Genomic DNA, 12,655 nt, shown 5'->3' with positions numbered 1-12,655 from the left:
TGGGAGAATATCATACTGTTACAAATTCAAGAAGCTGATCATCCTGAACCAAAATCATTCTGGCACTGGTATCCACAGCTAGTAGTCTTGGTGTCGTTTACTACTACCATGAAATGGTAATGGGGGAAAGTTACAAAGTTTTTGTCAATAATGGACTGCAACATGTGTTATATTTGGAATTACACTTTCTCAGAAAAGTACAGATTCTGGTACCTTTTTGTGTTGAGTCCCATCTGGGATTTGAACCCACACTCTCAGTCAGGCACCTAATTGCCAGCTCACAAAGTCAGATGCCTAGCCCACACACTACTGAGGCTTCCACAATAATGTACTGTGTGATAAGTGGTATATTGTACCAGACAAACATCGTGAAACACAAGAGCAATGGTATATTGCTACAGCATCAAGTTTACCTCCATCAGCTATTCTAGTGGGACATTGTTGTCAACAATGTTTTTGTCTATAATGGACTATGTGATGAGAGGCATATTGTACCCCTTAAACATCATGAATTATAAACATACTGGCTTAATGCTACTACATCAAGTTTACTCCTATCCTGAACTATGGCAGTGGGATATTGTCACCAACAAAGTTTCCATCCATCTTGGACTACTGTAAACGTACTTATTTTCGCGTGGTGCAATTTTCGCGGAATTGACAGTTTAGACTACTTCGCGCGGTCAATTATTCGCGCAATCAGTAATTGCCCGAACCTGCCAGCTGTCTCTTTGGCCGCCACTAATAGCAGTGAAAACAAACAGAGTGGCTGAACCTGTCAGGCGGCGTTTATTGCCTACTCACAGGAAATCCCTATCTGTGCGATATACTAGTTTACACAGCAATCTGTTTACTCACGGAAGTATTAAGTGCTTAGGGAGTGAGATACCGTGATGCAAGTACTAGTATATAAAGAGATGAAAACCACATCAGTCTTATGTTCCGAATTCTGACGAACTGACTATGGCATTGCGAATGTGGTTGAAGAAAGCACCTACCCCCAAGACACCTGGACTTCCAGACCCAAATGAGTGTAAAGATGAGGCCTTTGATACCATGTCAAAGAGGAAGGACCTCATTCAGAGCGGATTTAAACAAGCCGGGTTGATTGAGTGTTAAATTGACAATCATTAACTTCTACTGTATATGAAGCTGTTTGTAATTTCAAACAAGCCGGGTTGTTGTGAGATGATTGGGTGCTAAGTGACTACCAGTATTCGCTTCATGATGTACTGGTAAAATCTTCATGAATAAATAAAATACTGCCTTATTATTTCTTTCCGAGTCGTTACATGGTAATCTGTTTTGTATCAAACCATCTGTCACTACGATTGGTCGAAATAGACCATGTGACCAATTTCAATGGCGGACACAACACACATTGCTGTTTTCGCTAATTCAGCGATGGGATTTGGCTCATTATTTACTAGTAATTATGGTTTGGGAAATCCATTACAGCGACAGTTAAGTATGATTCTTTATGCTACTATCAGTCGTCATTTTAAGATTCCCGTAGATTTCTGTCTTCAAACTTGATGTGTTATGGCAACAACTCAGGGGCGAGCGTGGCTAGACTGAATGAATGACAGGTTTATTCACGGTGTATAAATTTTCGCGCTAAAATGTTTTGCGCGAAAAGCGCGAAATATAATACGTTTACAGTATGTGATACCACATATACATCGTGAAATATAAACATACTGGTATATCAATACTACAGCAAGTTTATCCCATCCTGAACTATGGCAGTGGGATATTGTCACCAACAAAGTTTCCATCTATCATGGCCTATGTGATAAGTGGCATATTGTACCATCTGAATCATAAATAACAAACACAATGAACTATGAGAGTGGGATATTTTGTATGCGTATATCCATATAGTTAGATTGCAGGTGTATATCCCGATTATGTCTTACCTGTATTGTTGAGGTAGAAATAACAAAACATGTTTCCGGACTCCCGTTATATCCTGCCTTGATCTCCACATGTTTCACTTCAACTGTGGACAAACACTCTCTATCACATCCACAAGGAAGAGTATTCTCCCCTTTCTTCAAGGCCGGTGCGTTATCACTATTATCATCCTTGGTATTAATCTTCTCATTGAAGGACTCTCCCAGCCTCCCTGGACAAAGCTCAAACAGACTCTCAAGATCCGGATCTGGAGTCACCGATCTGGATGAGATTGTGTCCAATGACATACGATCAAATTCAAACTTAGATGAGGTATTATTTTCTTCAACCTGCTTCAAAATTTCAGCAAAGAGTTGAGTGATATCCTGGTCGCTGTCATCCGTCCCAGGGGTGTTGGTGGGGGAGGCACATATTGGGGAGGAGGGGGACAGGGGGGATACAGATGCTGCTGAGTCAAAGTTCTCGGCATCACGTGACAACGGCTGATCAAAGAACCCCGAGTCAGCTGTGGGAGAGGCTATAGCTGGGCTGAACACAGGCGGAGTGGTTGGTGTCAGGGGGGTCATTGGCAAAGTCGGGGATGTCGGGCTGGCTGGGTTATCGGGATCTTCGATCTTTTTGTTCTTCTTCTTTTGGAATGATCGGGGAAACTTCTTCTTTCTCAACTTCATCATGATTTGTTGAAATGAAACACAGTTTTCACAATGAAGGTCACACGAAGCAGACACTGTCCTTCAAGGACACAAGCATTTCAGGACATAGGTACTCCAATCTGAAGGAATGACAAGATCATCCCAAAACTGTTAAGTCAGGTATTCCAGTGTTGAATGAACAAGACTCTTCTTCACAGCTGTTGTCCGTTATTAAAAATCCTGTTGAGTCAGATATTCCTGTCGATGATGTACAAGACTCTCCAACAAAACTGTTCAGATATTCTATTGTAAATAAACTTTCATAACAGATATTTCAATGTGAAGAAACTGATATTCTCTTCAGCTGCTGAGTCACATACTCTCCTGAGAATGAACCAGAAGGCTTTCCTTGAAAACCCCAAACTCCCAAAACCAAGTGAGCAGGACATAAGACTCCACTTGCAAGTCTTAAGGTTTTAGTTGCATCACAATAATAGCCAATTAAGCTTCTTTACCCAGTGATTGCAATAAACACAGTTCAACAGGTCATAACAGGATTAGCAGCTTGCCACAATTGGCTGTAATGTCCCCATTCAAGTCTGGATTATAATCTTCCTTCCTGGGGTACCAGACAGATATCCACAGCAAGCTCCAACAGTGAACAACCTTACACTCAGCAAAAATGTCAATGTCTTCACAAAAAAGCCACAATTGGCTGTAATGTCCCCATTCAAGTCTGGATTATAATCTTCCTTCCTTCCACACAGATATCCTCAGCAAGCTCCAACAGTGAACAACCTAACACTCAGCAAAAAAGTCAATGTCTTTACAAAAATGGAAACAAGAACCCAACAAATCGGTCAATTTCTAGGGTAGTACTCCAGCTGGTTGATTCTGAATGAACATTTGTCCAAGCTGTTTATGAATAAATGATCCACAAAAAACCTGTTCCGCAGTCAGACGCCGAATACATTAAATGGGTCGCTGTCAGGGATCATTAAGGAAGATATCAAAACATAAACATAATCTCAGGCATCAAATTTCCTGTCTCTCAAATCGTCTGTACTGTCTGATATAAAGTGTAACACTTGTAAATGGGTCTGTTGAAAATAGCCACAGTATTCATCGGGATATTTCTAGTAGGTATAATTACACACAAATTACAGGCTCTCCCACTTCAGGCTCCATTAAACACAAGGCTGTTGAGCTTCATTAACCATGCAAATCTAGCCTCACCTCTATGGAATATCTCTCCCTATACCTTCAATGAATGCATGGACAAAAATCTAGCTCAAAATTGGAAACTGTACACCGATTTCACAGACAATCTTTGTCCAGAGATGCAAAAATCTAACTTAAAATTTGAAACTGTACACCTCTTTCACAGACAATTTTTTTTCCAGAGATGCAAAAATCTAGCTCAAAATTGGAAATTGTACACCAATATCACAGACACTTTTTGTCCAGAGATGCAAAAATCAAGCTTAAAATTGGAAACTGTAATCAATTTCACAGAGGATTTTTGTCCAGAGATGCAAAATGTTATGTAGAATATATAAAGCCTTTGAAACTTGATGCATAAGATGAAGTTTGCAATGTCATATCATAAACCATTTGTTGATCGTGTCAGAGGTCCAGGTAAAGATCAGTTCCAACAACACTTGTGGATCAACAAAATGATTTGTCAGGAATAATAGTCCACTGATGAATAGACAATGGAGATGCAGTATCCAATATCAACCCAGGAACTCTCATAACACCACAGAGACTAATCCTGTAGGGAGACAGCGTTAAACTGTTTACATCTCATCCAAACAGTCAACTACACTCAGTCTTCACAACAGACAAGTCATTCATGAGACCTACAAGATATTTCCATTACAATGTTTTCATGAGGAAATTCAGTCGCTATTACACTCTGGCAGGTAACCTGATCCTTGTCAAGTCGCGATGAAGATTATCCGAGCTCACAAAGATGATCTTCATACCCATGGAACTGATATGATGAACTCCGCGGTGTGTGACTATAAGGTGGTTACTGGGTCAACTCCAGTTGTTTGAAGAAGATTAAATTCATTGGACGTACAGTCACAGGTCCTGGCCGCATCTACACGTATAAGCCAATATCAACAGTTCCAGCAGGACAACCCCTGGTCAGTCTTCTTGCTCAGGGACACGATGACAGTCACTGCTATGTAAAGAAACAAAATAGTTCCTAGTAGTTACAGCAACAAGACAAAGACGGAAATTCATGCAACAATGATTTGAGGAATTATTTCCTGTTAACACAAAGAGAATTACGTTTGAAAATCAAAAAGTGTAATCTACTATTAAAGAACTGAATGCAATAACTTCCTTCTGACGTTAGAGTACAAGTAAAAGACAACAGAAAATGATTTCCATATTTACTGTACAAGAAAAAGATTATATATAATTAGAATGCATTATATCCAGAATAAATGGAACACACATGACAAAGGTTCAAATAATTCTGGCAGTGAAACTGTTTTTAACTTACGCAGACAAACATGTACTTGCAGAATATATACACTCATACCAACTTATCATAAAAGTGGTCAGCTGATAGTTTCTGATAACTATAGGCATCAGTGATTGGTTATTACCTACTGTTGTGGACCTTTACTAAGGTACACATTTAACTTAATTCACTTATAAGCAATAAGTAAACTTCACTTCAAGAAAATTCAATAAAGAACACTAGAAAATGAATTACAAATTTAAACATTTTTTGTCAATATATAACTACCGGTAACATACAATAAACTGGGTCATTCAGGATGTCCAAAAATTGTTTCAAAAACTATGTTCACAAAAGTATGTAATAATTTTGTCAGACGCTTGAATAAACTTATGAAAAATAATCATAATAAATTTGTAATCGTATATAATATGATGATTTCCTTACCTAAAAACAAGAAAGAAAACAACAGATATCCCTCTTACTTGCTCGGCAACATTGATTCAAACGTTATTCACACTTGCAGCTGTAAACAGACAGCTATCATCAGCATTATGTTTAGCTTGGAAAACCCAGCTTTCTGAACAAGGAAATTCTGTTCTAGTTGTTATTTCCTATATTTCAATACTGCAGTTCAAATCATTGTAACTGTACCTGCCAATATCATTCAGTCCATTCAGGATATAGCCTCATTCAATACAGTAACACCACGCTTTGAATTTCCTCTGTAGGCCTGCCGTAAATCATGTTCAAAGTCGAGTCAGTTATGTCGCATATTCTTGGCCAATTCCTGTCGTAAATGCTTGTATAACATGATCGGCCCTACCCAATACTACTCCATTATAAGTAGATCATTGACTTCTGTCCCTGCCTTCAGGGCAGATCATTCAGGGCAGAGACCATTCAGGGCATACCAGTGAATGTCTGAATACTTCTCAGTCAATAATAGTCAACCACAGCCAATTAGAAATCATTAAAATCCAATCAAAACATTTTGTTGTGGTAATTAGAGCCTTATCACCCAGACCTCTGTTGCAGTGGACATGAATGTGAGTGAGTGAGTGAGTTGGGTTTAGTTCTGCTGAATATTATTTTCGTTGATCTCATGTCTTCTTGATGTGGGTGGAAAGCCTGAACAGCAGTTGTTGGTTTTATTTGAACATTTCTTTCTGCAAGGTAAATAACCTGGATTTTTTCCAAACCTGTATATGAGGATCCTGGAATGGATAAGGGAAGTAACTTTCACACTGAAGTGCCTTGGATCTACCTGCCAGAAATGCCTCAGATCTTGCAAAAGATGAAGCTGAAGATGTCACTAAGCATCAGGAATTGATAAATATAAAATCCTTGAGAGGTAAGGAAGAGTTCACGTCTCTCAGCTGGTGAATCCAATGTGATGCATAAGCGTGTGAAATCGACACCAAGTTCATGCTGATTATTCAACATCAACATCCTTCAACAATGTCACAATCAGTACTTGATACAGGTCCATATCACTCACATTTATGATGGAATAGAAAGTCATTTCATCAGAGATTGTCCGCTGTAAGAGGGCCCAGTCAAGTAGCAGATATCTCTACATCAGAAAGTAGAGCAAGCACTTCATTTCAGCATATCACTCATGTCCAATTCATTACACATAATAAAACCCTGCACACCCCTGAACTGAGATATGATAGACTACAGATGACTTCAACGTAATAAAACTTTTATGACATTCACAACACTGGAAGTTTGAACAAGCCAACATCTGACAAGACATCAAGATTTCTAAAAGGTTGTTGACGCATGAGAAAATCTCATCATCATTTCTACTAAAGAGTTAAAAACTATTTATATACATTTACTGTGTTTCAATTGAAATATCTTTATGTTAGATTTACACATCCAAAAACTCTTATAAGGACACAGCTGTTACACTCAAGGTTGATACATCATCATTCATTCAAGACGTAAATTCAGCCATTTTTTCAGATACGTAGAATTTCTTAATGACCCAGAATCAATACAGTGTATGAAATACCACGTTAATAATGACATATCCATCCATCACCAAGTGTTTTTATTGTCCCTTCTGTCAGAAGAAAGATTTTTTCCACGTAATCCCAGTAGACCAATCTCATTCATCTGTGTGGAGTCTGTCAAGGCTGAGACAGTAGCCCAGTCTATCAATCATCATAAGGTGTCAGCATGCTGTCAAATAGCTCTACCTTGCTGTTTCAAACACTGGTCCGACATTGTCATGTGACGCCATGTCCGTTACATCTCATCAATTTCTTGTCACCAGTCGTACCGACATTCTTGTAGCCTTCCTTGTAGAGAGTCAAACATTCAATGACTGAATCAAAGGCTTAGTAAAGTATTCATGGTTTTAAGGTAGACTTGTGAAGGAGATTTCCAAATTTGACAAAAATAATATTCCATGCAATTTCCTACTTTGACTTGTACAATAATTCTTCAGTGAACAGTTGATGTCTTTGTCATGGGTGGCAATGGTGGAGCAGGATAAGCTCAAATTTCAATGAACACCTGGTGTCATCACTATTTGACAGTGTCTGAGAACATGCTTCCGATATGGCAAAGTCATGCATTGCTTTTTGCTCTTCACAGAAATTTGACCCGTGAAGGTCCAGGTTAGAATGAATCTTCACTAACCCATGCTTGTTGTAAGAGGCAACTAACAGGATCAGGTGGTCAGGTTGACATGTCATTGGTTCCCAATTGCACAGATCGATCCTCATGCTGTTGATCACCGGATTGTCTGGTTCAGACTCAATTATTTACAGACTGCCGCCATATAGCTGGAATATTGTTGAGTGCGGCTTAAAACTAAACTCACTCACTCACTCAAAAAGATTTCATTCCTTATGGAAATATGTTTTGTTACTCATAAATACTTTATCGGATTGAGTTCTTTTCTGGATCCTTGCATTCATGTTTAGTAGATCAATAAGCAATATTCCAGCTATATCTGTACATTGTGAAAACACCAGTCTTGACTAGAAAGGCGGCAAGTGGTTAATATTACAGTTTCTGTTATAGTAAAGTTTCTATATAAGATGCATAATGTTTGTCAGATTTATCCTGTTCTTGCCAAAAAATATTTGCAGAAATTCTGTACATGTATTCTAATAGAGTTTGTAGTATAAACTTTTACATCAACTAACATACCAGTCTGTACCGGATACACCAGATTTTACAATAGTGTTCATGGCACACTACATCAAACTGTCAATTTTGTTTCACACGTATATAGTTTAGAATGCTTTATGTAAATCACTGCTGTGTTGAGAAAGGGGTGTGTGCATAATACACATACCAAACAAATTTAGATTCCTCTTCCCAGTGTCAAGACATTCTGACAGAACATAACACTTAAATAAATTGTAAACAAATCAGAATAGATTAATTCTGTGTGCTGCAATAATATGCTATTACTCTTTCTGAGACAATTTTATTTTATGAGACAATTGCACACGATCAATTTAATCTCTGGAAAACTACAGTAAATGTAAATCATCATTTCTAGTTTTTTTCTTCATATTTCCCATTTTCATTCACCAAATTTGTTATTTTGTTTGTTTCCCTGAAGCAGTACCATGTAGTATTTGAAATTGCAAATTTCTCTAAACATTTCATGATTTGGGTTATACATAAACCTCTAATGTGCCCTATGCTGAAGAAAGTATGGTAATCAAAATATCAATTTCCTTTTAAAGGCTGTAAAATAGCTTAATTTAAGTTGAAAAACAATTTTGACAGTGGTATAAGTATTACTTATATACAGAAGCATCATTCCCCATTTGTCCAAATAGCCCAGGCACATTCATGTTCTGTAGCAACTGCCATTAACATCAACAATGATTAAGGCATCGGTTTCCTCAAATTGAAGATGACATCTATTTTGGGTATTTACAAGGTATCCCACCCTCTGAACCCTATCATCAACTTCATAAAACACCCTCCAACAATATCATCAACTTTTATTATATGTCTGATGATCACAGGTTTCGAAAGTCAGAAGTAATCACATCTCGTGTGCCCCGACCTCCAGGCCAGTCAACCGTTCAGTCCAAGCACTCAACACAATTATTTTCGTCAGCTCTCCGCCTGACATCCATCGTGTAATCCTAACCAGTCTATCCAGATTCGTCTCCTCCCAGTCCTTGTTTCAGTACAAAGCCTGCACCTCCATGCTTTTGATTATCTGTACAAATTGGTCTGTCATCCATGTTGCTCCATGATTTTGTGGACGGAGACTAGCGGTCTGAGAGATCTAGGTTGTTCAGTCTTGGCTGTCTCATACCAAAAGCAATAGCAGATGGTACTTGTTGTCACCCTGCCTTATGCCTGGGGTAAGACAGAGGATAAAACAAGGAATTTGTTGCCACTGTGGTATCAGTATGGCCTCATCCATATACTTTCAGGGTCTCTTTTGTTTGTTTGTTGTTGGTTTACACCACATTCAGCAATATTCCAGCTATATGGCGGCGGTCTGTAAATAATCAAGTGTGGACCAGGCAATCCAGTGATCAACAGTATGAGCATCGAACTGCGCAATTGGGAACCGATGACATGTGTCAACCAAGTCAGCGAGCCTGACCACCGATCCCGTTAGTTGCCTCTTACGACAAGCATAGTCGCCATTTGTGGCAAGCATGGGTTGCTGAAGACCTATTCTACCCGGATCTTCACGGGTCACACCACTGTCAGCAATATTCCAGTTATATGGTGCCGGTCTGTACATAATTGAACCTGGACCAGATAATCCAGTGATCTCAGGTTTTTTTGGAGTACTACAGCAGATATAGCTCTTGTGACTAAATCTGGACTGAAGTTATTACACTGATAATTATCAGTGACCTTCAACAAAATGAGGATTGAGAGCTGTGGGACTATGAGATCTCTGTCAAGATTTATGTATTGTTGTATATATGTGAAGTAGGACACTGAGATCTGAAACAAGATTTTAGTATTGTTGTATTTTGTAATGTTGAACACTGAGATCTCCAGCAAGATTTCTGTATTCCTGCTTGTAAGTACACTGGCCTCAGGAGATGTTAGTCAAAGTGTGACTTCCTCAAAGACGTACATTTTCTTACAAGAGGTGATGTGGAACACTGTCACCTCAGGAAGACATATAGGTGAAGCTGCACCTCCCAACCAGGTGCCAGGTGATTACAGGTAGACAAACACCATCACATGTAACCTCAGCTCCCAAACCTCGTCTCAACACAATGAGGTGGACATCTGAGCCGTGAGTGGTCAAGACAGTCTGTTTGTAGGTTCATCCATGTCCATTGTCCAGTCAATTGGGAGTGAAAGTGCTGTTCCTTTACTTGTTGCCTCACTTGACAAACACTTCATATTGAGAGCTGGCAAACAAACTGAAAGCTTTAAGCCATCCATTCATAGTCTGAGGTGACATATCAAACAGCCACGACAAATAATGCATGAATAGTTAATGATTTCAATGATGAGAATTCTTCAGGTGTCTTTGATGTTAATGCAAGCTTCAAAATGTGTTTCATTCCTGATAGATGGATGTGCTCCTTGACGGTTATTTTCATAGTGGAGTCATCAAATAGTTCATGAAGAGTGAAATTCAGCATTTCTTTTACTGATAAAATTACACAGAGACACACCTCACTAACTCTCACATTATTATTCACATCTTCTGGTGCTTCACTGTGATATATCTTGTTATTCCTCGACACATCTTGATAATCCATGTCACATCGTGTTGCAACACATCTTGTCATTCGATGACACATCTTGTTATTCCTTGATACATTGTGTTGTTATTCGACACATCTTGATATTCTGTGTCACACTGTGTTCTGATACATCTTGTTATTCCCTGACACATCTTGTTATTCCTTGATACATAGTGTTATTCCATGTCACATCATGTTATTCTCTGTCACACCTTGTTATTCCTCGGCACATCTTGACATTCTGTGTCACATTGTTGTGACACATCTTGATATTCCCTGACACATCTTGTTATTCATTGATACATCGTGTTATTCCTCGACACATCTTAATATTCTGTGTCGCATTGTGTTGTGATACATTTTGCTATTCCCTGACACATCTTGTTATTCCTTGATACATCGTGTTATTCTATGTCACATCATGTTATTCTGTCACATCTTGTTCTTCCCCAACACATCTTATTAATCCCTGATACACCTTGTTATACCTTGATACATCTGATAAATACCTCACATATCTTCTTCCCATGAAAATAATATTATTCCTTGACATTTTAGCTATTCCCTGACATATCTGTGCATTTGTATTTATACTGTAAACAGACCCTCATAAGTAGATGTGCTATTATCAACTCGGATATCCATGCTATGCTATGCTATCAATCCTGCGTTGCCCAGGGTTGGTCACACACAGACACTGCCCACATTCCATCAGTCAAATATCCATCCCATTAGCAATACCCATCAGCTTGTGTCTCTCACATTGGTATTTGAGTGAAATCATGCAGAAATGATACCCACAAGATAATTGGAAGACTGAACAAATAGTACGGTCACCTTGTCACACTGACCACGACTTTCAAAGGAAATAGTTTGTATTTAAAATATACATACTTAAGACAATGAATTGCATTTGCATTCTGTGTCACGCTGACCAACACAGAACAGAAACTAACTCAAATCACCAATGGGAAAGATCTAAAATAATTGTATTTCACTGCAAATTTCAATTTTCCAACATCATTTGTACCTGATTTTAATTGGGACATACACACTCTGGTTCTGATAAAAAAAATTTCTCATTTGTCTAAAATATCAATATTAGCTTTTTACAACATATTTGAACCTTGTCATGCAGTTTTAGACAAACATATTTGATAACCTGCATGTAATTACAAAAACAGAATTCATAGCTAACTTACCTATTTTGTATATCCATTTCTTCAAACCAAGCTGAAAACAGAGGTATCCAGGCTCTCGAAAATGAAATCTGTAGATGCACGCTGTCAAACTTATATCTGTCAAACTGAAAAGGCGAGACCTCTGTCCAAACCGGTAACACTTCAGACCAAAGGTGATCTCTACAGGAACATACCAATGTGGAAAACCCCTTTAAAGACGGACACTAATGTCTACCGACTGCATCATTAGCAGTGACCATCAAGAGTTCCCAGCTTGATGATCGAAAGTGTCTCCCATCACACCACACTGAACTGACGCCCACAAGTACACCGCCACCCGTGCTACTCAGCCCCGTGAAGCTCGTCTGCGGCGGGTGTCGAGAAACAGGTGCTTGTATTCACCCACTGATACTGTCAACATTGGTTCAGCGTGCTTAATACGCCAGCCACTCGTGCGAGACTGAAGGCTTGGTGGGTCACTATGTATGAACTGACAGAGGCTGTATAGGAATATCTTTCTATCACTGAACTTGATCAGTACTAAACACTAAAAAGAAAATATCTCGGAGCGGCTTAGTTTTTCAGTATGGGCAACTTACACACTTTGGAAATGCATTATCAACATTAATACAAATCTGAAAAGATGTGTTTTTTGCTCACATTCATCTTCAAAGACAACGAATGAGATCTAAATTTAACAGATACATCATTGATTTAGATCATCACATG

General features: G+C 38.7%; 1 protein-coding gene across 1 annotated transcript in view; it reads right to left on the bottom strand.

Moving 5' to 3' along the window:
- The window catches only part of LOC124271315, a 31,067-nt gene extending 18,728 nt beyond the window's left edge, over positions 1–12,339 (bottom strand). Inside the window, exons 1-2 of the mRNA XM_046706411.1 lie at positions 11,948–12,339; positions 1,920–4,740 (exon numbers count right to left, since the gene is read on the bottom strand). Coding sequence (XP_046562367.1) covers positions 1,920–2,591 — 672 coding nt within the window. The 5' untranslated portion in view covers positions 2,592–4,740; positions 11,948–12,339. The remainder of the gene's footprint in view (positions 1–1,919; positions 4,741–11,947) is intronic.
- Positions 12,340–12,655: the final 316 nt, after the last annotated feature.

The sequence above is a fragment of the Haliotis rubra genome, unplaced genomic scaffold (assembly GCF_003918875.1).
Source record: "Haliotis rubra isolate DU_JTF1 unplaced genomic scaffold, ASM391887v1 Scf16, whole genome shotgun sequence".
Lineage (NCBI taxonomy): Eukaryota > Metazoa > Mollusca > Gastropoda > Lepetellida > Haliotidae > Haliotis > Haliotis rubra.
The sequence above is the reverse complement of the archived record's forward strand: the minus strand, read 5'-3'. Positions and strand labels throughout refer to the sequence as shown.